We start from the raw sequence: 24,469 nt of genomic DNA on the forward strand, positions 1-24,469 counted from the left end.
CTGTACTGTATACTATGAGGACAAGTATTCAGTATGTGGTACTCCCATTTCAAACAGTGTGAGCTACGTTCTAGCAATGTGTACAATTGTAGTTTCATGGTGCAACTCACCTGTGAACTTCAGTTCCGTATTACACAAGTGTATCTTGCCACCACACACAGTGAGAAGGATGGTAAGAGAATGAAAAAGTTCTCCAAAGCTCAAAGTAAGAGAATTGAATCTAATGGTAGCATCTTGGGATTATGAGGTCTCACAAACAACCATCAGGTGCTATCTACATGCCAACAAGCTGTACATCACTATGCAACAAACTATGAACATTGTAATGTTGTAAATAGCATTTGTGTTTAAAAATCATATCAGCATTATTGAAACTTAAAACATTTTCTATCGTGGTATATATTGATATTGAGTTATTATCCAGCCCTAGGTCAGATGAAACCAAGATAGAGCTTTTTGGCAACAAACACTCTTAAGTGGGTCTGGTGTAACACCAAGGATGAGTATGCAGAAAAACACCACATGCCCACTGTTAAATATGGGGGAGGATCAGTGATAGTGTAGGCCTGTTTCTTCTCCGAAGGACCTGGGAACCTTTTAAGGATCCATGGGATCATGTATCTTTGAAATATCAGGACATTTTGAATCAGAATCTGGTGGCCTCTGCCCAAAAGCTGAAGATGGCTCGTCACTGGGTCTTTCAGCAAGATAATGCCCCTAAACATGTGACCAAATCTACTCAAATCTACTTTTTCACAAGGCACAAAATCAAGCTTCTCTCATGGCCATCTCAGTCCCCAGACCTCAACCCAAAAGAAAACCTGTGGGGTGAGCTGAAGAGGAGAGTGCATAGACACAGCCCCGTCGACAGGGGGGGACAACCGGGTCTGTTGTCCCGGGCCCCAGGGCCAGGGGGGCCCATCAAAGAGCCCAGCAATTTATTTTTTATTTAAAGTCTATAATTTTTAAATAATCTTGAAATCTTTCATTAATATAAAATAATGTACTCAAAATAAGCTCAATGGCTAAAATATATGTTTTTTACCTATCTGCATATTTTCCATTAAGTGCATACACTTAAGTGCATACCCCCGCCTCCCACTGAAAAATGGATTGATCCAGCGACCGTAACCGGCTGGTACCCGCCCAACAGCGGGAAATACAGTGGTGGATAGTTAAAGTAAATACAGAAGTCTGGAGCGCAGAAAAGAAAGGAAAAACATTTACCTGACGAATTTTAAAGTTGCATTGTGTTCCAGGTTTGAAAAGTTCTGGAATTTAGGCTAAAGTACTTGAAAATGCTTGAAATTGTAACTACTTTGTTTCACAACAAATATCTGTTTGTTGTGAAATAAACCACCATTAAATAATGTGATAAAAAGCGAATTATTTCGAGTATGTTTAAATATTTAACTTAATTAAGTTTAACGTGCTGGAAAATATTGAAATGGACCTTTAAAGTGACGTACAAGTGTTTTAATTCCACCTTGTAAAGGTGTATGCACCCTGCAAACATGACGAAGTTACAAAATTCGAGAGGTGCACGACCTCGCGAATCGACAGCGCGTGAGGCCCTCGCGCACGGGCGAAGCCACTGCGATTACCTCATTTTCGCCTCGCGAATCCTCGCGCCGTTCGCGACGCGTCAAATATAAGCTGTCAGAAACAGCTTTGATGTGTGGCTATATTATATACTATATGACCTAACACAAGGATTGTCTGCTACAGAGAAAATTCAAATGACGTGGGTGGGGGGGGCCCATGAAACTTTCTTGTCCCGGGCCCCAGCAAGACTGTCAACGGGCCTGCATAGACATATACACTATCATCAATACACTATCTCCCCAAGTTTTCACTTGTGACTCCTCTGCTACGCTCTCTTCATTGGGTTCTAGTAGCAGCACGCATCAGATATAAAACCTTGATGCCTGACTACCAAGTCAAAAATGGACTAGCCCCTCCCTTCATGATGTCCATGGTAAAAGCCAAATCCATACCATGAGCACTCCAAAACTCCATGCTCTCCAAGTCTCACGGAAGACAAAATTCAAGACTATTCACTGTCCTGGCTCCAAGATGGTGGAACGATCTTCCATTAGCTGCTTGGGCTGCAGAGTCTCTTGCTGTCTTCAAATGTAGACTGAAGACTCACCTGTTTGCTGAGTAGTTAAATGAGTAGTAACTCAGCAGTCAGCACTTGCTGTCCTTGTTCTTAAATTGTATGTCTGTCCGTCTATGGTTAATTGCGCTTCTTGGTAAAAGGTTAACTCCTGTTAAAGTGAGCCTGTTTAATCGAAATACTAGGGAATAAGATAAGTCTTTATTGTCTGTCTGAAAACAGAAATTCATCTTTGACATGGCTTTACAGATCACAAATATACACAAAATCACAACAAAAATCCATCTTATACAATATACCACTTATAAAGGTTAAAATACTACCTATTTTTGAGTTCAGAATTGTAGTTGCCGAAGGAACAAAAGATCTCCTCTACACGTTCTTCTGAGCCAGTGGGACTTCATATCTCCTTCCTGAATGAATGACAATGATTCCTGTAGTTTAGTAGTAGTGTGGTTCAAGGGTATCTTGAATTCTGGCCTACCTGTGCTACTATCTATGATGAATGCTGTGAACAGATGCAAATCACTTTGTAAGTCGCTTTGGATAAGAGCTTCTGCTAAATGCCCTAAATGTAAATGTAAGGCAAACCCATCCTCTTAGATCTGCGCATCATGTCTGCTCCAGAGAGCAGCAGCAGGTGTCTGACTAGAGACCATGTGACCAGACACCATGTGACCATGTGTCTACGTGTCCGCATTAGTGCATGTGAGCCGAGATACCCAGGGTTGTCCAGCATCTCCATGGGCAACAGAAACCTATCCGTTCTTCTCAGCCAGAGAGCTGGAGCCTCTGTGCTCTCTGGATGGCTACGGCAGAGAGGATTCAGATTTCATTCCCAGTGACAGGATGAAACACTCTAAACCATTTCCAACAATCCATAACCTGGAAGCTGATCCTGGCAGTTCTGACATCTTAAACGATCACGAGTATAATGTTATCATAACAATTATTACAAATATTTATGATTAAATACAAAAATGTCTCCTAGTGTATTCACATATTAGCAAACTGCTATCCCTTACCTGACTGCAATTCTATTACTTATTTTCCTCCTAAAGAAAAATAATTATTCCTTGTTTACTGCTCACTGCAATGCTGCCACCTGTAGGATAGTGGTGGGAAAATATTTCCAGCAACATACAGTGAAAAAATGTCATCTTAAATGTTCAAACAATGTTTTGGTGTCAAAGTAGTAGGAAACACTAGTAGGAAATTCCAGTGTTGCTGCCAAATGTCTCCATATAGACACACACATTAAAGAAACCACAAAATAAAAGGAAGAAACCATGAAGGCTTAGTGTTAAAGGTCTGAGTTGGGGATGAGGTCTGAGTGGTGGTGTTGGGGACAAACGTCTGAGTGGTGGTGTTGGGGGAGATGTATGAGGGGTGTTGTTGGTGGGAGATACCTGAGTGATGGTATTGGAGATGAGGACTGATAGGTAGTGTTTTGGGAAGGGGTCTGAGTGGTGGTGTTGGGGGGAGAGGTATGAATGATGGTGTTGGGGGGAGATGTATGAATGGTGGTGTTAGATTTCCATTTCTATCTCTCTCAATCTTAATTTGGAAATAACTGAAGCAAACCAAACATCATTAAGGCCACACCTCAGAAACGTCTCCTTGGCTTGTTTTGCTGTGTGAGAAAAAGAAACACATTCGTTTTATGTCTGAAATGCCAAAACATTACTCATATCCATACAAACATTACTCATATCCATACAAACACTACTCATATCCATACTGCTTCCATGGAGTGTGAAGCAAATGGCAGCAAGCAGCAACTACAGCAACACAGGTGGGACAACCTCTCCACAGCGGGTACGGAGCTCAGCTTGGGGTCGTCCTTCAGCAGGTCATGACTGCTTTTACTTCTTCCTTTCATGGTCTGCAAACAGAAAAATTTGAGCACTGTTCAGCTGTCGCCCAGAGCTTCAGGCATCACTCCAAACAAAATTATTTGACAGAAGACCAGCAAAGGTCAAAGGTCTCTGACTATGTAGTTACTATATAGCACTATATCTGGGCTATATTCAAAATAGATTTCAAATATGCTTTTGTAGTGAATCACAGATAAACATGTTTCAAGCTGGCTTGATATGCACGATATGTTCTGGTTTCAAGCACGCTTGATATATGGGCATTTCTGAAGTATAAAAGACTACCTGGCTAACTTGACCGATTACTTCCTCTTCCACTTCTGCCTCCTCACCAAACGATAGCAGGCTAAAATTCCTGAAAATAAAGTGTCTTTAGAAGAGTCCTGTGACAAGTATCAGCAAATAACACAGTGCCAGGGTCAGCAGACAGTGTCGGGTTAAGGTTAGGAACAGCAGACACAGTGTCGGGGTTAGGAACAGCCAGAGGCGGTCTTTGCATAGAGGCGTGGCTAGGCTACTGCCTTGGGCCCCTCCCACTGCAACCCACTGTAGGGGCCCCCTGATTAGCTGACTTATTTCTCGCATATTAATGTTGATGGGCCCCCTAGCAAAATTCGCCTTGAGCCCCCAAATTGCTAAGTCCGCCACTGGGAACAGCAGACACAGTGTCGGGGTTAGGAACAGTTTCAAAAGTTTTTAAGATTGAAGTTTTTGGGATTTAAGAAGAGCAGGTTTTTCAAACCACTCCTGTCTGGGATACAGTGCGCCCTGAGACACGCCCCTCCTTACTTTGTTGCTCTGGATTGAGACTTCTTTCCCTCCTCTTTGACTTTGTCTTTTCTCACTTTTATTTCACGCGGAACGATGTCATCGAAAGGAGAATGTAGCACCTGTTGGGGGAGAAGTTGGGAAGTTTGCTGTGGCAGGATACCAAAGTAAAAGCTGCTAAAGGCCCGGTAATCTCTGTGAAGAGCCGGCGGTACCTCACAGTCCACCTCCGATAACCTCAGCATGTTATACACCGTGTCGCCCATGACCTGAAACCAACAACCAGCTAAATCTCATCTTTTCCACATGTTTTCCAAAGGTCACCTTAACATACCAGATTAACTGATGCATTTATCAGTTAATTTTTATCAGAGTAAAATGGTTGATGTAACCTAATTCTACACAGCTGAAGGTAGACTCTATATACAACAAACCTTCCCAAAAATGGTGTGATTATTGTTCAGTTCATCAGCCCGACCCAGAGTGAAGAAAAACTGGCTCCCATTATCATGTGGTCCAGAGTTTACCATGGCAACCAGACCTCTTCTGTTGAAGTGTAATCTGGAATTTAAACTCATCTTATGCAGACAGAACAAAGACAAACAAATAAATACACATCAAACCTACTGAGCAAAACATGCACAAATACCTTCAAATACAACAAGAACGGAAAAGTGTTGTACAGCTGTACAAAGGCTGTACAGCCACTCCAACCATACAGTGAAACAAAATACACCAGTACCACATGTACTCTCAGGTACCACATGTACCACATGTATAGTGAATAACTAACAACATCACACTATAGTGAGTAACTTATCAGCCATGCATTGGCTCCCAGTTAAATTCCGTATTGATTTAAAAATTCTGAATACTGACCTACAAAGCACTGCATGGGCTTGCTCCTGATTACCTTCAAGAAATTATCTCCAATTATGAACACCCACATCCATTAAGATCATAGGGTGCTGACCTCTTTTATTAGTTCCAATAAGTGAACAGCAGGGAGAAGAGCCTTTTCTTACAAGGCCCCCCAACTACGGAATAACCTTACAGATTGTGTCTGGAACTCTGACACAGTCTCAATCTTTAAGTCTAGGTTGAAAACTTATTCATATAGTTTAGCATTTTGTAATTAACATCCAGCTCCATAATTGTTAACACCGGTGTCTCTCAAGGATGTTTATTGAATCCTCTCTTATGTTCTGTGTACAGCCACTCACAGCTCCAACTCCATTGTGAAATTTGCAGATGATGTAATGGTAGGCCTGTTCTCCAATGACAATGAGAAGGCCTACCTAAGTGAGGTGGAACAGCTGTCAACATGGTGTGATGTCAACAACTTAAGGATACATGTCTCCAAGACCAAGGGGATGGCTGTGGACATCGCGAGACAGAAGAGGAGGACTTTGTACACACCTCTGCTGATCAGGCTAACTCCTTTCGACAAAGTGATTGGCTTTATGTACCTCTGAGTTCACATCTTTGCGAACCTGACATGGACTACACACATCTCCACCCTGATAAAGAAGGCAAGGCAATGCCTATAGAGGCGTTGAAGAAAGTCAACTTCCTCAGTGGTGCTGAAACTCTTCTTTCCTGCCCTCAGTGGATGTTTTCTCTAGGAGCATCACTGCCTGGTTTGGAAATTGCAGCTCCCAGAACAAGAGATCTTCAGAGAGTGATAAGATGCTCTGAGCGCATCACCAGGACTGTACTGCCAAAATCATGACACGTAGAACATTTTCACTTGCACTATATTCACTGTTTACATGCACATTACACAATGCTATACTTAGTTTTTAGTGTTTTAGTTCTTCTATATAGTATTTATATTTAATTTTGTACTTAATGCACAAAATGTTGGTTTTCACAAAGTTTGCTGCCTCAACTTGTTTTAGAACCCTTTTGTCAGATGTTTATATGGTATAATGAAGTACATAAGCATTCCATACATTTTAATGTTTTTATTGATGAATTCATCCAGGTTAAACAAAGACAGTATTGACAATGTTGACCCTTCTTTAAGACTTCTGCAGTTCGCCTCAGCATGCTGGAAATGAGCTTCTGGGCAAAATCTTGAGTAATGGTAACCCATTCTTGCCTAGTCAGTGCTTGGCCTTGTCCTTGCCTGTGAAACCCTTTTGATTCAATGATGACTGCATGTGTTTCCTTGGAGGTAACTATGGAAAATGGTAAAGCACCACTTTTTAAAGCAACCAGTCTGCTCTTCTAATCAGCATGACAGAGTGAAATCAGCTGTCTTGTCCTCATTATCCTTTTCTCCTGAGCTAACGAGATCCTCACTGAAATTATGTTAGCAGGCAATTTTGTAGGGCTAAAATGAAGTAATTTTTGTGATGACGTCATTTTCATGGCAGGGAATGACATTGCAATTAATTGCAGTTCACGTAATCACTTCACAATCTACAGTTAATACAAATTGCCACCATAAAACAGATGTAGCAAACTTTGTGAAAACTAAAATTTGTGCCATTCTCAACTTTTGGCCACACATATAGAGATATTCCAAATTGTAGTGAAGCACACAAGGTTTTCAGAGAAACAGGGTGTTTTGGACACAGGTCCTGACAAAGGCAGCTGTGCAAACAATGGCTGGAAAAATTTGGACTGGAATACATGGAGGCAGTAATCGTGGCAACATAAGAACAAGCTCTGAATATAAGATAAATAGAGGGAGGACGACCAGATACAGGCTGTACAAATACGCCCCTGAAACAATCCAGTACATAACAGCATCATAACCAATAGTATTCAGAAAACACCTGTGCCGAGCACAATCTGCAAGTTCCAACATCAATGTGAGACATGCCCCTGAAGGTGGAGAAAACAGACCCAACTAAGATCCTGTGGGACTTCCAAACACAGACACAGACAAAATGGCTAACCAACCACACACAGTGGTTATGGACAAACAGCAGAAGAGGCTGTAGCAATACCATGTGTTAGCAACATAAGGAAGATGGAACATGAAAAGCTTGAAATACCAAGGGCTGAGAGAAGAGCTGGAGAAACACCAAGGGCTGAGAGAAGAGCTGGAGAAGAACCAAAGGGCTGAGAGAAGAGCTGGAGAAGAACCAAATGGCTGAGAAGAGCTGGAGAAGAACCAAAGGGCTGAGAGAAGAGCTGGAGAAGAACCAAAGGGCTGAAAGAAGAGCTGGAGAAGAACCAAAGGGCTGAGAGAAGAGCTGGAGAAGAACCAAGGGCTGAGAGAAGAGCTAGAGTATGAGCAGTGAGAGGTGTTGTCAGATGTGTTCAGGCATGGAACTCCATTGATGAAAGAAGCTAGGTACTTTTTCCTCATCTGCAGGGACCTCCTACTGGACACTGAAGCAGCTGTAGTCCTGTGTGGTCACACAGCGGGACACACAATGACACGCCAGTAGAGCCTCAAGAGTCTGAGCAGACAAATGGTCTTTTTTCAGCCTCCTCAAGAAACATGTCACTGTAGCAAATTGTGCTGTGCTGTGTGTTACTGCATCTTCCTGGATGTGGTACTGTAGTCTTTGTTGCGTTTTTATAGTGCCCTGACTGTACTGTACCATATGAATGGATGCTTACTGGGTGTTCCTGGTTCCTTGATGAGGAAATATTGCAGTTGTGGATGCAAGTGCTGGACCTGGTCATAAACCAGAACATCTTGCTATGGTAACCCACAAGCGCAACCTGCCTACCTGTCAGGGAGCACATTTCCTTTGTCATCATCAGATGTTTTACACTTTACATAGATATATGTATAGATAATATTTTAGAGGATACATGGACACAGAATTATTGGGGTAATGTGATCATGTTATGTAATCAACCTGGTTTGCTAACACTTCTGCAGAATGCTTACAATGGCTGACCCTGATGTGTGAAGAGCATAATTTAATTGTACTTTATGACAGAATTAAGTCTTTTATTATTACATGATGCCATCAGACCATCAATAAGAAAATAAAATAAATACCCAGACTTGTACTAAATGTTACTGTTGTGAATCATGTTAGAAATGTCTAGCACTAAGCCTAGTTTTAAAAGGTTAGAATGAAAGTATAAGAACACAAACCTGTCCAAAACAAATGACCGGCTAAATACAGGTAAAAAAAAAAAAACTATTACAGCCCGTAATGAAACCATGCGCCCGGGTAGACTGAACAGGCCTTACCTATTAAAACAACACAGGAACCGTTGGTCAACTCTGTTTGAGGCCTATGAATGATGCACTACATCAATTACAATCAAGCACTCTTTATTGTACAGGAAATATAAAAACATTACAGTAAGCATAAACCTCAATCTAACATCTGGGAAATGCCTCTTAAAGGCTTGGGTATGATGTTCCAAGACCTCATGTGAACACACAGCCCTTTAGGTTCTGTTCCGGGTCATTCTGGGTCAAGCCTGGGCAACACGGGGAGTATGAGGTTTCCGAAGGAGGAATCCTGAGTGATGAAGAAGCCTGAAGAATGTGCATGTGCATGCTGAAACAACACAGTCACACCACATTTAATCTTCATAACACTGACCTGTTTGCATGCAGTCCCAGAAATCTCAATATAGCTTTAAAATGTGATTAGCTACTCTTGTAAGTGAAGAGTCACTGTAATAGTCTGGGGTATGAACATACCTGTAAGAGTCACTGTAATAATCTGGGGTATGGACATACCTGTAGAGTCACTGTGATAGTCTGGGGTCTGGACATACCTGTAGAGTCACTGTGATAGTCTGGGGTCTGGACATACCTGTAGAGTCACTGTGATAGTCTGGGGTCTGGACATACCTGTAGAGTCACTGTGATAGTCTGGGGTCTGGACATACCTGTAGAGTCACTGTGATAGTCTGGGGTCTGGACATACCTGTAGAGTCACTGTGATAGTCTGGGGTCTGGACATACCTGTAGAGTCACTGTGATAGTCTGGGGTCTGGACATACCTGTAGAGTCACTGTGATAGTCTGGGGTCTGGATATACCTGTAGAGTCACTGTGATAGTCTGGGGTCTGGACATACCTGTAGAGTCACTGTAATAGTCTGGGGTCTGGATATACCTGTAGAGTCACTGTAATAGTCTGGGGTCTGGACATACCTGTAGAGTCACTGTAATAGTCTGGGGTCTGGACATACCTGTAAGGCTGCTTTTTGCTGAGCTGCTATGTGCTGCTGCTCTGCATGGTCCCGGAAGTCCTTGTTTACAGCTGGTCGTGACAGTGGGATACTGAGAGAAAGGTAAGAAAGTTATTCTGAACTTCAAAATGAAAATCTGAAAATCAGGAACATATGTTAAGGAGTGGGAGAGCTCAATCTATACTTTAAATGAAACCATATTAACAATATTTACACTGCATTGGGCAATTACATTCTCCCTGGTGTAAGATCTGTCTCTTTGAGAGCTTTATATTAACCTGGTTTGAATTAGCTGGGTTAGAGAAGTGGAACTGTAAACCACTGATATACGTTTTTACGGAGCCCGTAAGGTGACATCATGTTGAAAAAATCATAACGCGTGGACACGACTTATTAACGCGTGGGAACGAGATACTAATGTCGCCTTTCACGCGCGGCAACAAAGTTTATTTTCACAGCAAAGCAAGCAGATCCCAGGGATGTTCGCGAACTGACTGCCAAGGAGGGGATGTGCACCAACTGCCTGCCCAAGGAAGGTAAACCTGGCTTTATATAAAGTAATACTTAATTATCTCGTTCGCACGCGTTAATAAGGCGTGGCCACGCGTTATTATATTTTTTACATTATGTCACCTTACGGGCTCCGTACGTTTTAGACTACACTGGGAATTAATTTTAATTCTGTATGGAGGTCCACAGCATAGCTGTGAGCTGTCTGTTCAAATACGCCCGATGCGGTTATATGGACATTAATAAACGTGCTCATGTATTAAATCATTTGTAACGGTTTACCAGAATACTGAAAATACTATTCAACTGAACTCCTTTAGATCCCAAAATAAATCATGCATTTCGAGCAAGCAGAAGGTGGGGTGATATTTACCTTGCCCCAGGACTGTTCATGGACTGGCTTTGTATGAGACGTCTCTTTTCCTTGTCTAGTTCAGCTAAAATAGCGACCCTGTTTTTATTCTGAAAACCTGTGTGGACAATAAGATAAACGGCTTCTCATGAACTGTTCTTAAATGACCCTGTAGCATTGACGGTAAACTCGATCAGACGTGGTTTTAAAACTGACAGCAGAGTAAGGCACAGCCTCACTGCTAAGTTAGCCACTAGCTACACCAACCGATCTACACACAGAGCCAAAATGCTACGTCTTCTTTACTGATCCGAGTTTCAAGTGAAACCTCAACATTCAGATTTACCTTGTCCAGACGTATTTGAAGCCATCTTACGGGTTTTACTTCTGAACAATAACTAACAGATATGTTCAGGGGAATTAATTAGGCTAACTAGATATCAGCAACATGGTTTATCGCCAAAACGACAAGTTTGTTTGCATCTTTCTCGATGGGCTTCTCTCTTATGAACGTGGCCTACTCCGCCACCTATAGTACTGGGTTCATTTTGCAGTTGCCGATTTATTATCAGCCCGAAGTGACGATTACTGTGTTTGCGTTTCACAAATTATCTTTGCGATTTAAACAGTAAAATATCACATTTACATGATATGAAGCTATGATAAAATATCACATTTTCATGATATGATGACTTACAAAAGTGTTGTCATCTACTTAGGACGGTAGGTTATAATCAAAGATACCGTTGAACTAGAGAACTGATTAATACAAGACTCTACTAATGCCTAGAAGGAAGGCAAATGAGCATAAGAACTACATCAGACGACGAGTACCAACACCTGAGTGTTGACAAAGGACGGAATCCTTCATCAGCTGCAAAAGAAATATATGCATAACTGGGTCAGGTTTGAAACGTGAGTTTGCTGTCCAGAATTACGCAAAAGCTACAAGCAGCTTCAATGAGACCAGGGAGTTCTCAAAATGATGCTATGGTGAGGACTGGAAGCTTGTTTTTGCCCCTTTAAGTGGTGGGTCATCCAAGAAGTGATGTCAGCCAACCATGCTGAGATCTAACGGAAAACCAGTGTCAGAGGGTGGGATGGAAAGGGCCTGGTGGGTGGTGTCATCAATATAGCAGTGGTAAGAGAAGCCAAGAGAACATATTACATCACCAAGAGAGTGAGTGTACAAAGAGCTGATGTCCTAGCATTGAACCATGGAGGATACCAGTGGAGAATCGACAGGTTACCCGATAGTGCTGGCACTCCAGATAAGAAGTCAAAAGGTCCAGAAGAATCAAAGACAGATGAGTTTGGCAGCATGAAATTTCTTGGGCAAATGAGGGCTGTTTCTGTTGAATGTACTGCTTTGTAGGCACTTTGATTAGGATCCTGGAAATGGTTCTGGGTGAGGAAGAGATCCGTCTATATTAATGTTTCTAGAGTACGCTTTTGAGAAGAGGAGTGGTATCAATCTAATTTTATTTCAGAGGTGTTGAGTGTGGCCCTTCGATTTATTGGTACTACACTGGAACATTAGTAAAGCATTTGGTAAAACTAATTTTAGTAAAACACTTTGTAATCTGCTCTTTAGTAAGGCACCTCACTTTACTAAGGCTCCTAAAGCTGCCCTAAGGGTCCACACTGAAGGCTGGCTAATGTGAAGTCACTTTGGAGAAAAGCCTCACCTGAATGACAAAACCAGAACCTCATGATTTCTTAGCAATGTAGGACACACCCGCGTGCTGTTTTTAGGACAAAGACCTCTGTGCCTCACATAAAAGTTCAGCCAGAATTCTCACTCCAAATAATTTTTTTCATTATTTTATTTTCAGTCAGAGATAAAGTGGATGGTGCTTTGACATAAAAAGGGTTTTGCATTTTCCAAAAGAAAACAGACATGACATAAAAATTCACCTATATTTATAGACTAAGTCTCTGCTCAACATCTGCTCCTCTCATAAATCACCTCTGGACACCTGGACAAGCACCACAGTGAATCCTCATGTAAAAGATAATTGATTTGTAGTGCGTTTACAACAGACTGATTATAAATGGAACTTTCCAAAATACTTGACAGGAATTTTGAGTTATACTTGGTATCATATTAAGCAGAATAAAATGAGAAATTAAATAGTTAGACAGGAAATAAGGTTTACAATAATAATGGGGTAAAATGGGCAGGGGCGTAGATTTGCAGTGTACAGAAATACAGGCACACAGTCACACAAACACATAGCAGTTAACAAACCCAAGACTGTAGAGCTAGTTAACAAACTCTCCTTTCTCACATTCGTCCAAACAATATAACATTTATATAAGAACTAAGGGGATTAATTTGTGGGAAAGAAATTCTGTATTGTAATTGAGATACAAAGGAGCACTACAGTTTTCATTTACATTTCTACAAGATTAAATGGTCAGATCACTTGGAAAGAAGCAAGAATTCTGAAATAGTTTTCCCGGTCAAAAATCTCTTATTTGTTTACTTAAATAATGTTTAAAGAAAGAAAAAAAAAGCATGTTAATTTCCATAAACCCACTGAAAGATAACCCATTATAAGCAAGGACAGGATGGCACAGGTGAAGTACTTTCAAATTTAGTATGCTTCAAACAACATAAAACAAACACTGCATGAGTGTCAGCATGAGTTTCTGGAGATGAACTGTGTAATGTCTTCAAGGCAGTGATTAATACTACTCTAATCTTTAAAAGGATATTTAACAAGGAGATGCAAAAAAGTGTCAGAAGGTAGAGAATTTGTCAAGGGTCAGAACATCTTTGCAATACAGACCACTGCATTCCTGTGGACTGTTTCATAAGCATGTACAGCGATCTACAGTATCCGTAAACACACTTACAGAGCAGACAGTAAAGTCCTGAGTGTTGATTGGCAATTAAGGCATCCACCAACCACTCATCACATCTCGTTCAACTCCATGTGTTTATTTGGGCTATGTGAAGATGTAAAGATATTTGCTTAGTCTGATGCAGGGGATACGACCCGGCCTTTTTCCCCAGAGGACGAGTCATACGCTGATGACCAGAGGAGAAAACAGAAGGTTCTACAATGGCATTATGGTTCAGAACAGAAGTACAAGCATTAAGCATACTCAGATGCTCCACACTAAACCAGCAAAGCTCTCATATGGTTTTAAAATGTTAACTTCCGGACTGCCCAAATTACATTAGTTAAAATGTAGAAAAAAAGAAGATTAAAAACCAAATCTCTATTTCAAGAAACCACAGTGTAATCATTTGACCTGGGACATGAAAAGGCACTCTGTACATGTACTAGAGGGAAACAGATACTTGAAGACTTGTTATGGTTGTCAAACAGCTTCATTTACCACCTTCCTTTATTCGATAAATTGTTGAATGGTACAAGTTTAATGGATTACTTTGTAAAACTTCATTTGATGCAAAGTTGGAGGTTTGTAAACTAATGTACTGACCACCTGTGCCAACCGAATCATGATTCGAAAACATTCACACCATCACTATACCAAGATGAACTGGCCGATAGGAGCGTGCGTGCATACACACACGCATTCTCGAGCACTTCTGCAGATGCACGCACAGACACACACACACATCTAGTCACCCCTATCTCCTGATGACCACTTCTTTCTTCATTTAAAAACTGCAACCAATAATGAGGTTTATAAAACACAACACCCCCAAAACAAACAAAATGCTACACACACAGACCCTGAAATCTCCTAATGGGTTTGATTTCATCGGTTGGCAGAAATCACTACAGAAGTGGAAAACTAGGGAAACATAATTAAAAATGGTGTCTACAAAATGTGTGGGTTGTCAATAGTAAGTTCCACGGCACCTCATGGGACATCCTGTTGGTGTGTCCTGCACAGGCTGGTCCTTCCTTCCAGACCAGTGTCTGTGTGGGTGAACGAGTAAACAGGTTAGTTTGGCCTTGCGTTTTAATGCTTTTCCCCAGAAGGGCAGCAAGCTGCTCACAAACACCAACTCCAGTACAAATTACTCAATTACCCTCCCTGACAAAGGAGAGCAGCTCAAGGTTAGCTGCAGTAGGGCTGAAGACCACTGCTCTCACACCAAAGAACAGGAGAAGCAGAACGGTGGGATTCTTGAAATTAAAATGAATGAAAATGTGCAATAATGGTGAAGCCTTCCTGCACATCAACAGGAACCCAGTGATGTCACCAAACAGGAAGCCCTACCTAGCTCTGGGACTCTTAACACTGTCAGCTTTTTTGGAGAGTTACTGCTGGTCAGGAAGGAGCACAAGAAAATAACCACTCGAAATGCGTTATAAAGAGGCTACAGTATAGGCTACATATGTACATGTGATTACTCAGCTGAGGTTATTAGCGGTAAATAAAACGGAAGGAAAATGAACTTGAGGAAAACAGAAATTGAATGTTTAAGTGAAAGTCCTGCTCAAGAAGATAAAGAAATTACATGATTGTGACTGAAATAAGAAGCAAGAGTTTGTGTTGTGAGGAAAAACTTAAAAGTAAAAAAAACACTACCATAAAAATCACTCTAAAATCTAATCTCCAATTAAGCAAAGTGCACAAGGCCACACAGGAAAGTCAGAGTGGGAGGGGCAGATGCAGGAGGGGGCAGGGCCTGTGGACCTGTCCACTGCTGCACAGGGTCGTCTTCCCTGGCCCAACGACTCTCCCTTCAGCCACCACCAGAGTCCACGGGGAGGTCTCTCTCTGCACCTGGCACCGTCTCCCACGGCCTCCCTAGCTTCAGCAGACGCACAGCCTTGTGGGGCGAGTCTACAGCACGATACATGTCCCACGATACATGTCTACAGCCGGAGGAGAAGTTTGGGGGCTCAGGGAGCCCAGACCGGGACCCCATCGCCCTAGTAACAGCGAAGTCTCCGGTCAGCTTAGGCCTGGGGGTGGGGCAGAACATCCCAACACCAGCCCTGCAGCGCAGTTCAGCCTGGCTCGGAAGGGAAGGAGGGGCAAAAGGCAGTCTTAGCAGTTGATTGGACAGTCCGTCTTTGCTTTGGCGGCAGAGCTGATGATTCGGCACAGACAGCGGCCGAACTCCTCCAGGACCACCCTCTCAGCCAGCGCCTGTGGCTGATTGGACAGCTCCACCTGCTCCGCCTGCTCCAGCAGGCAGTCGCACGTTGCCTCGGCGACCTCTTTTGTGACAAACGTGTACGGCAGCCTGAATGAGAGAGGGGGAGCGGTGAGGCGTGTCAGATAGGAGGACTTCAAACTGAGCCATCCAAAACCACCAAGCACCTTACAGTACGAGCTCATCTGCACATTGTTGACACCTAGTGGCCCTCAGCTCTCAATAAAGGTATTAACCATGACAGCGTAACGACATACAGCAAGCCAACGGCTGGTGCGGCAAAAGAGATCTGGGAACAGCATTACTTACTTTCCTCCTCCACTGGTGATGGCTGGGGTGGTCCTCGTGAGCAGGTCTGAGATCTGTGAGGACAGTTTGGTCTTGGCAGCTGTCTGCTGCTGCACTCGGACCTCTGCGGCGTCGGCCAGGTGCATGAGGGTCTTGCGTTCTGGGCTCTCCTCAAAGTTCTTACAGCCCACGCACTTACAAATAGACGAACACATGATCTTCGCCTGAACACAGATGGGGAAGAAAATCTGGGTTAACATTAAACCTAAAACATAAAAAAAACATTAAAACATTACTATGCTACACATTACTGTGAAACTTGTAGTGAAACTCAAACTCAGAACACGGTCCCAGTGGTCCATGCTCGGCTCCATAGTGCCGGGAACGCTAACCTCATAACACTCGCAGTAGTTCTTCAGACAGCCTGACTTCTTGCAGTTGCAGCCTTTGCTGTGTCTTCTGTCCGATTCACCCTCTTTCCCTTTACCAATCTTAGGCTTGAAGGCTACCGGGTTTCTGTCCAGACAAGCCTGCCAGGGGTAAACGTTTCACGGATGTTAAACTCCTGTCCAAGTGTTACATTTTCCTTGTGTTACTCGATCAAATGTGCAGAGTGTAGCAATCTAAAGCACGTCCTTTACTCGACCAATTAAGTGTGTGAATACCTTTATAGCTTTGAGACGTTCACTCTCATGGTCAAGGTTGTTGAAGCAATTGACACAGTTGCAATTGTTACAAAATTCCCCATTTGCAAAGCAGTCACAGTACCTGCAGGTAAAAAGGATGTCATTTTATGCAAATGTACTGGGCAGGCGCCAGTGTTACCAGTTCAAGTCCCAGCACTGTTAAGGCCCTTAAACGAGTCACTGCGCTCAAACTTGCGCACAGCTGTAAGGCACTTTGCATGAGAGCATCGGCTAGGTCAGAGTGCAGGGCTGGACCAGACGGACACTCACAGCTTCAGGCACTGGGACTTGGTGCAGTTGCAAGGCTTCCGTGGTCGTGAGGCTGCGTCTGATGTTGATAAACTGCAATGGGGCAAAACATAATGCATTAGCTCTTCGACAGACTCCCATTTTACATAATTGAGCATGAAAATGGGACTCCTGAGTCAAAGCACACTGAGCCAGACATTGTATAGAGGCGTTACAATGTTCAGCACGCTTCCAAGAGCCATGTTCTCAAACCACATGTGGAGTTCTGGGAGTGTACTGTTGCAAATGGTGAGATCACCTGACCATCATGCATGCATGATCTCAATCACATGTTCATAATTGCATTCACGTGTGCCAGTGCTGTCTGTGCACACGCAGTGGCGCTCACTCACCCGTTGAGGGGAAGTCTGGCCTGCGTCTGCAGGGAGGTGGGGCTGGAGAAACCCGAGCTGCTGGCCAGAGTGACAAATGCAGACTGAGGCAGCTGGAACACACACACACACACACACACACACACACACAGTCAGCATCCCCATCTTACTAACACAGTCATCAAGAGAATCACACAGCTCAGTCACCACACACACACACACACACACACAGACAGACAGACAGATACATCAGGTACCTGTGTGACGTATTGGGCCGGCAGCACAGCGTATCCCATGTTGGTGTTGCCGGGGGCGGGGGTGAGCACCGTGCCCGGGGGCAGGTTGGCCAGGCTGGGCTGGATCTGAGGCAAAGGGGTAGCAGGCATGATGAGGCGTTGCTGCGTCTGGGTGCCGGTGACCACCTGGGCCGCTGACGTCAGGGGCTTCGCCACCACCTGTCAAGAGCAGCACCACCCCGAGGGCAGAGCGGAAAGAAGATTTTACTGAAGACACACACAAACCAGCACTAGGCCTGCTCCGACACACCCATGTACCCAACTCTATCGCAAACACATAGTGGCACGAGCAAAAATCGTGAAACAGAAAATGGACACACTGGTGAGCTCACTGGAGTAGTGAGTGGTTACCTGGGTTACAGTATGAAGAAGTGAGTGGTTACCTGTTTGACAGTCTGTGCTGGGACTATGGGGACAGACATTCTCACTGCAGCAGGGTTCATCACTATGGGCTTGGCTGGAAAAACAGCAAACACAGGACACCAGTCCACAAACGCCATAATCATTTACCACAATCACTGCCCTCGCACACAAAGGAATGAAGCAAAGTGTTACTCATAAATGAGACTTAAACGAATCTGTGAACTTACCATAATCACCTAACACAATACTACTGTGTGTGTACGCACAGATGAAACACTGTGTGCATATGCAATACTGTGTATGTGTGCTTATGCAATAAACACACAAACACACATATATATATATATATATACATACATACATACATACATACATACCGTGTGAGTGCATGTGTATATGTGCGCGCGTGTGTGTGCGTGTGGTGAAGCAGCACACCTGGTTGGATGGCAGGGTTGGTGTTGATGCTGGGGCTGGTGGTCTGTGCTGCGCTGCCTCCGGTGGTGGTTGTGACTAGGCGCACATAGTGGAAGCGGCTGCCAGGCACTTGGATTTGCTGCACGTTAGGGGGCGTGGTCAGGGGAATGATGGTCTTGAACTGAGGCGTGCTAACCCCACCTACTGCCACCGTCTGCACCGGCTTCACTGCCTGTGAGGAGACCAGAGTCAATGGGGCCCTTCAACACAAATGATATATAAACAAAAACAAAAAAAATTCATTTAACTTTTTCTATAAGAAAACAGAATTTTTTTCTAATAGAATTTCTAGTATTTAACAAATGATTCAATACTTCAGCTTTTTGCCTTCACACAGCACTAAGGATGTGAACGTTAGTTGCAGGGCACCTGGGCTGTGGACGGCCCGGCTCCTGCTTTGGCGGGTGAGGCTGCGGCCGTTGGCTGCACGGTGAGGATCTGCTGGCCCAGAGTCACGTTCAGCGGGAGAGCCACGGGCTTCTGAGGAGAGGGCGGGGCCACCGACACCACAGTCAGCTACGCGCCACCGTCAACACAGAGAACGGCATGTCAAAAACAAACATCCGTGGATACGGAGCGGTTTAACGAGAACGTGGATGTGACGAGCGGCTGGTGAAACAGCCCTTGCAGGCTCTGCAAAAGTGCTCCTGGAACACTTAACAGTGCTTTTAATTCCAAAGACTCAAATTTATTTATGTAAAGATTGTAAAGCTGCTTTGTGACAACATGTGTTGTGAAAAGCGCTATACAAATAAATTTGATTTTATTTATTGTCAAATAATATCTTTTGTCTGTGTGAAATTTTGGATTTGAAATGATAATCTTATAAATGCTGATAAGTAAGCATTATAAAACCGACTACTTATTCAAATACGCTGAACACACTGTAACCATAAGAAGTCGTCACACACAGTTCAACAAACAGAAACCACCAGAGGCTATGGTTCGAGAGCCCTGAGGGAGTGGCTGAAGAGTCCCACCTTGCTAGGAGACTTGAGGGGAGAGATGGCCACTTTACTGCTGCTGGCAATGCTCTGGGCTGCCGTGGTGACGGTCTCCCCAAGCGTGACGCTCCGGGGCGGGGTCCCCGGTGCACTCTGGGTAAGGACCCTCCCTATATGAAAGGAGGACAGGAACAGGAGCCTCAAGAATCCATACAGCACTGAACAAGAGTGGAAAACTGCAGTGTTGGACAGGTGAGATGCTGGTGGATTAATTTAGTTTCATCCAGTCAGCAGTGTTGGTTTCTCCTGGTGAAACAGGCAGGAACAGCACGGTGTGTGCAGCAGACAGTGAGAGAGACCAACACATCTAGCTCAAACTTATTTAAGCTAGATGTGTTGAATATTTTTCTAAAAAGTACATTTCTGCATGTGTAGAAAGAATGATATAATCTTGATTTTTGCATAAACTTCAGCCTTGTGCATGCAGACATGTGATATGCATGTGAGACAGAGCCAGAAGGTCCATGTCCATATAGCTGCTGGGGAGTCACCTGTGACGGAGGGAGGCGTGGCCCCGGGGCTGGCCAGTGCCTTGTTGGTCAGGGCTTTGGTGATGATCAGCTTTGTTATCATGGGCCCTGCCGTAGAGACTGGCGGCTTCTTTGTAAACTGATAGAAACACATCAAAGACCCAAATACATTATAAACATTTTACGATCATGAAAACAGAATCACAGTGAAGAAGATTTAAACAACAAACACAAAAGTTTTGAACACTCAAAGCTTGTAAAAAGGCAAAATTTATTAATTTCTAAATGTGGTAATGAACTGTTATTGTGTAGCAAGAAAACAGGTAGTTTTTCAGACAGCTTTACTACAAGGTAAATACATTAGGTAGGAAACTCCAGCAGACTATAGTGAAGTAAATAACCCGTGTCTGTCGAAACAAATCTTTTGCCAATTACTCTGCTTTAATAAACACTGCTTGTGTGATTGGTTCATTGTGGCTGCTTCGACATGCTGTTGTGAAGTAACATTGAAATTACATTTTTCATAGATGGATATAGCCACGTGACAACGTTATCATAGCCATGTGACCACATTAACATCATGTCCCATGTGTCTGTGCAAATTTAATGAGCTCAGAGCGTGCATGGAGAGCCTCGTGCTGCTGTGCACAGCTGGAAACTCTGCCCAGCAACAACGCACAAGTGAAACGCCATACGGTAAGAACAGAACTCTTCTGTGAAATCATATAATGAGGCCGTCCCCCAGTTGAGCCAGGAACCTGTCCTGAGTGCGGATTCAAGGCCTGGTCAGACTCATCACAGTGAACCATTCAGAGTCCACTCGAGTGTGATGCAATTTACATTAATACCACAGTCTCTGAACAAAAGTAAAATTGAGGTTACTTCCACAAGGTAAGCTCTGCTTAATCAAAATCAATGTGGGCTGGTTCTACCTGTAAACATGTAGTTGCATACATACACATGTGCGAACACACACACACGTGCAGACACACACCTGTACAGTCTTCACTTGCTGGGTCTGCAGAGGTGAGGAGGACCCCAGCAGCTGGCTGGCAGAGCTCACAGCCTGCACGCCAATCACAGACTTCAGTTCTGCCCTGGCCCCGGATGTCACCACCTTGAACTGCTGCGGCTGGGCGACGGCGTCCACCGAGCCCTGAGACGTGGCCGGTTTGCTCCAGTTGTGAGGCAGCGCCAACACGACCGGCTGCCCCGTTTTACTCAAACCGGTGACTAATAGTTTGTGGCCTTCCTGCTTTAGGACAGTGGTGCCCAGAGGCTTGCCCTCCGAGGCCGGGGAGGCAGCCACCTTGTTGAGGATTAGCTGGTGGTTGGCTGGGAGCGTGAGCGGGACAGAGAGCTTAGGGATACTCTGTCCCGCAGCGGGACTGCTGGGTTTGGCGGTGGGCTTAAGGTCGGCGGAGGAAGACGAGGCGAGAAGAAGCTGTGTCCCAGAGCTGATTCGGCACAGAGTCGAGTCTGTGGTGGTGGAGGTGGTCAGAGCTTGGGTCTTCTGCGTTGGCGAACACAAGCTGACAATTTCAGGCACCTCCGTTTCCATAGGAACGTGAGGCGGCTGGGGCTGACAGTGGGTGGATGGTGTTGGGGGCTCAGAGGGGTCTTCCTCCATTGCGATGGCCTCCGTGTCCATGATCTCATCGGGGAGGATGCTGTTCAGATCAGGCGACACCACATCCATCCTCACAGGCACTCTACAGACTCCTCACTGAAACAAAGAAATTACCACATTGGAAGGGTGACTGCCAGTCATGAAATTACTTACTAAAAGTTACAGCTAAAAGTGCTACCAAAGCTAGCTAGACGGAGTCAGTTTGAATCTTTAATAATGCTGGTGGGCATTACTAGTTTTCATTCATAAATAGCTAGCACTTATGTACTTGGAGGGTGCATAATGGTATATTATTACTATAAAACATGAAAATGGAAAGAACAGTAGAACAAATGTGCAGATTAGTCATCAGTACTGAAAGATAACCAAAATACCAATAATGTAACAAGAAGTATCAACAAACACATACTCCTCTGACAATGTTCTATTTCTATTGTGTAACACGATTATTGCCTTCATCTGCAAGTTATATTTGCCACTTGATATAATTACACAGGACATATTCTGTTGTCACTCAGTCTACAAAGGTTTACTTGCTTATACAGTACATGAATCTGTGCTTTAAACACTAGTAAAGCAAAACAGATTCAATCAAATATGAAAACAGCACTTCAATCCGGTTATGTACACAAGCAAGTTGGCTAACAGCATTTCTATCTGTGGAAGCACATAATTATACGCTTCTCAAGGACTGTAATAACCACACAGTCGACTACAGCGCTCACAGTCTTCCCGATGAACTGTTTAAAGCCAAAACCAAGCTTTCGTTAGGAAGACCACAAGGCGGGTTATTCGAAAACGCAGGATATACACCAGTATACATGAACGCACCGCCTTAAGCAGTGTTTTGTAATACCCAAGTGAGTATTTGGTTAGCTAGCAGAGGAAGCAAGATTAACAGTAATATGAATGTAGGCGAGAAGGGAACGAGCTGTCACACACGGAGCTGCTCAGCTCGCCTGTGAAGTTCACGAAGGTGCGCAACGCACCTCGGACATCTGGTACCATAAACACGCAAAAGATACGTCACCTGTAAAGCACGCCTTTGAGGAATTTCCTTTAATACACACTACCAGTACATGCTTAGACTTTAAACGCGACATTAAGATACGATGGACAGCACTCTAGGCCTCTTAACGTCCAAGAAACAATCTGTCCTAGCTCAGCAGTGCGCTACGGCTACCAAATATGTGACAGTCGGGTTCCGAATTTACCAGCGATCGACCGTGTAAACTGCAACATTATGCAGCGATTAGACCAAATAAAAGGTGGTAAAACACGTATACATACAGGATGGAAGTGGCGGCACTGATAACAGTCCTAGCTACACAAGTGCCGAGGGCGACGGTGTTATTTCAGGCCGGATTGGATTTCGAAAGATCCGCCATTTTCAACTCGTCATCAGTTCGTTTCGAGACGCGAGAAACAAGCGGGAGGGGGGGGGGGGGTCGGTGCTGTGGCAGAAAAACGGGCCACACGGCAGAAAAACACCAGCACCACGTCGTGTGTACTCGCCCACGACCGCTCCTCCTTCACCCTACAGATAAGAGAAACTCCCAGCACCGAACCTGCGCAAAAACAGGAACTTCTGAACGAGCCCCACTACACACCTTCCCCCGACACAAGTTAGTTTATAACTACCTTTTGTAGCCAACCGTCTAATCATGTCTCTAAAAAACCAGCGACAATAACATAATCCGTTTGGTTTCGCCATCAAAACCATGTAAACATGGTCAGAAATGTCAGTGTGTAACCAGTTCAGCTTGTTATTAGAACTAGCTTAGTATGTTGTAAGAACTGTTTATGTAACTGGGCTAGCTAAAAATAAATACAAATAGCAAAGTGTTATATATATATATATATATATAATGCTCTGTTAAAAATATGGGCTGCTTAAGTAAAGGAAAATGCATGCAAAAAAATATTTACCAGAAAATAAACTGAAAACATTTGCTACTTTCTTTTGACTTAAAGAGGGATTTCCTCACCAATACAACCAACCTGCCACAAAAACATCAGTTGCCCAAATGCAAATATCAAGACACACCAGCAAATTCACAGGTGCAACATATGGCGCAAAAACAAAGCGCTACTTTAACTACTAAGAGCAGGACCACGGTCAGCGTTGCTGGACCAGGGGGGTCTGTTCTGGACCCGGGGGGAGGACTGTTCTAGACCCGGAGGGGTCTGCTCTGGACCCGGAAGGGGGGGGGGTCTGTTCTGGACCCGGGGGGGGGGGTGTCTGTTCTGGACCCGGGGGGGGGGTCTGCTCTGGTTCAACATGGAGAAACAGGTCACCAGCTTCATTGTGGGGGACATTGTCAACGTCAGGTAAACGGCCACCGAACCTACAGCTACTTTAATGATCAATTAACTCATTACGGACAATATTCACCAAAATGACCTTATTAACAGTAATTGTTTGCAATTTTTTGGATGTCACTTAAACAAAATAAATTAAAAACATAAGACTAGTGTAGCTAGGCTACAGACACACCGCTCGAGCGCCGACATCAGCTGTGCGCGCGGCGGACTGTTAGCATGCTAGCAGCTAGCTACTATCATACAGCCTCACAGCACAACCGACGAACACAGCGGGATTCTTACACTCTGAAGAACTTTCTGTCTCAGTGGTCTGCTAGAAATTTGACACGTCTTGTTTCAATCACGCACGGACTAGTCCAGTAGGGTACTGCACCATTTCGACCAGACGTTTCAGAGACGAATACGATTGTTTAAAATACCGCGCCTAGCGCCATTTCACCTCTAACATCCCATAATATGGCCACGCC

At 44.0% G+C, this 24,469-nt stretch overlaps 2 protein-coding genes and 1 long non-coding RNA gene across 5 annotated transcripts; all 3 read right to left on the minus strand.

Annotated features, from left to right (window-relative positions):
* Nucleotides 1–3,662: 3,662 nt before the first annotated feature.
* Nucleotides 3,663–4,295, minus strand: LOC143525582 (uncharacterized). The gene is made up of 3 exons (XR_013133700.1): nt 4,282–4,295; nt 3,925–4,004; nt 3,663–3,752 (listed from the first exon to the last, which is right to left on the minus strand). It is a non-coding gene; the product is annotated as an uncharacterized LOC143525582 (long non-coding RNA).
* A 4,707-nt stretch (nt 4,296–9,002) lies between these two features.
* On the minus strand, nt 9,003–11,305 carry inip (ints3 and nabp interacting protein). Its single transcript, XM_077019113.1, has 4 exons — nt 11,101–11,305; nt 10,776–10,872; nt 9,893–9,983; nt 9,003–9,251 (listed from the first exon to the last, which is right to left on the minus strand). Exons 1-4 carry the CDS (start codon nt 11,123–11,125, stop codon nt 9,156–9,158), a joined length of 309 nt encoding a protein of 102 aa, XP_076875228.1. The 5' UTR covers nt 11,126–11,305; the 3' UTR covers nt 9,003–9,155.
* Nucleotides 11,306–12,571: 1,266 nt separating this feature from the next.
* On the minus strand, nt 12,572–24,469 carry lin54 (lin-54 DREAM MuvB core complex component). 3 transcript variants are annotated; one of them, XM_077019108.1, is made up of 14 exons: nt 24,285–24,469; nt 21,042–21,773; nt 20,069–20,186; nt 19,554–19,687; nt 18,943–19,089; nt 18,535–18,745; nt 18,120–18,193; nt 17,698–17,895; nt 17,462–17,553; nt 17,091–17,162; nt 16,800–16,902; nt 16,527–16,664; nt 16,156–16,358; nt 12,572–15,936 (listed from the first exon to the last, which is right to left on the minus strand). In XM_077019108.1, the coding sequence occupies exons 2-14, from the start codon at nt 21,744–21,746 to the stop codon at nt 15,738–15,740; spliced, it is 2,394 nt and encodes a 797-aa protein (XP_076875223.1). In that variant the 5' UTR covers nt 21,747–21,773; nt 24,285–24,469; the 3' UTR covers nt 12,572–15,737. The 3 variants fall into 3 exon arrangements, with proteins under 3 accessions (XP_076875223.1, XP_076875225.1, XP_076875224.1); XM_077019110.1 differs by lacking the exon at nt 24,285–24,469 and adding an exon at nt 23,666–23,854; XM_077019109.1 differs by lacking the exon at nt 24,285–24,469 and adding an exon at nt 22,968–23,475.

Source organism: Brachyhypopomus gauderio, chromosome 10 (genome assembly GCF_052324685.1).
Source record: "Brachyhypopomus gauderio isolate BG-103 chromosome 10, BGAUD_0.2, whole genome shotgun sequence".
NCBI lineage: Eukaryota > Metazoa > Chordata > Actinopteri > Gymnotiformes > Hypopomidae > Brachyhypopomus > Brachyhypopomus gauderio.

Coding starts and splice junctions, on each gene's coding strand:
- inip (XM_077019113.1), bottom strand. CDS start 11,125: ATGGCTTCAAATACGTCTGGACAAG. Junction 10,873..11,100: donor TTCAAATACGTCTGGACAAG/GTAAATCTGAAT, acceptor TTGTCCACACAG/GTTTTCAGAATAAAAACAGG. Junction 9,252..9,892: donor AGCAAAAAGCAGCCTTACAG/GTATGTCCAGAC, acceptor GTGTTGTTTCAG/CATGCACATGCACATTCTTC.
- lin54 (XM_077019108.1), bottom strand. CDS start 21,746: ATGGATGTGGTGTCGCCTGATCTGAACAGCATCCTCCCCGATGAGATC. Junction 19,090..19,553: donor CCCTCAAGTCTCCTAGCAAG/GTGGGACTCTTC, acceptor GGTGGCGCGTAG/CTGACTGTGGTGTCGGTGGC. Junction 17,896..18,119: donor CAGCACAGACTGTCAAACAG/GTAACCACTCAC, acceptor TGCTCTTGACAG/GTGGTGGCGAAGCCCCTGAC.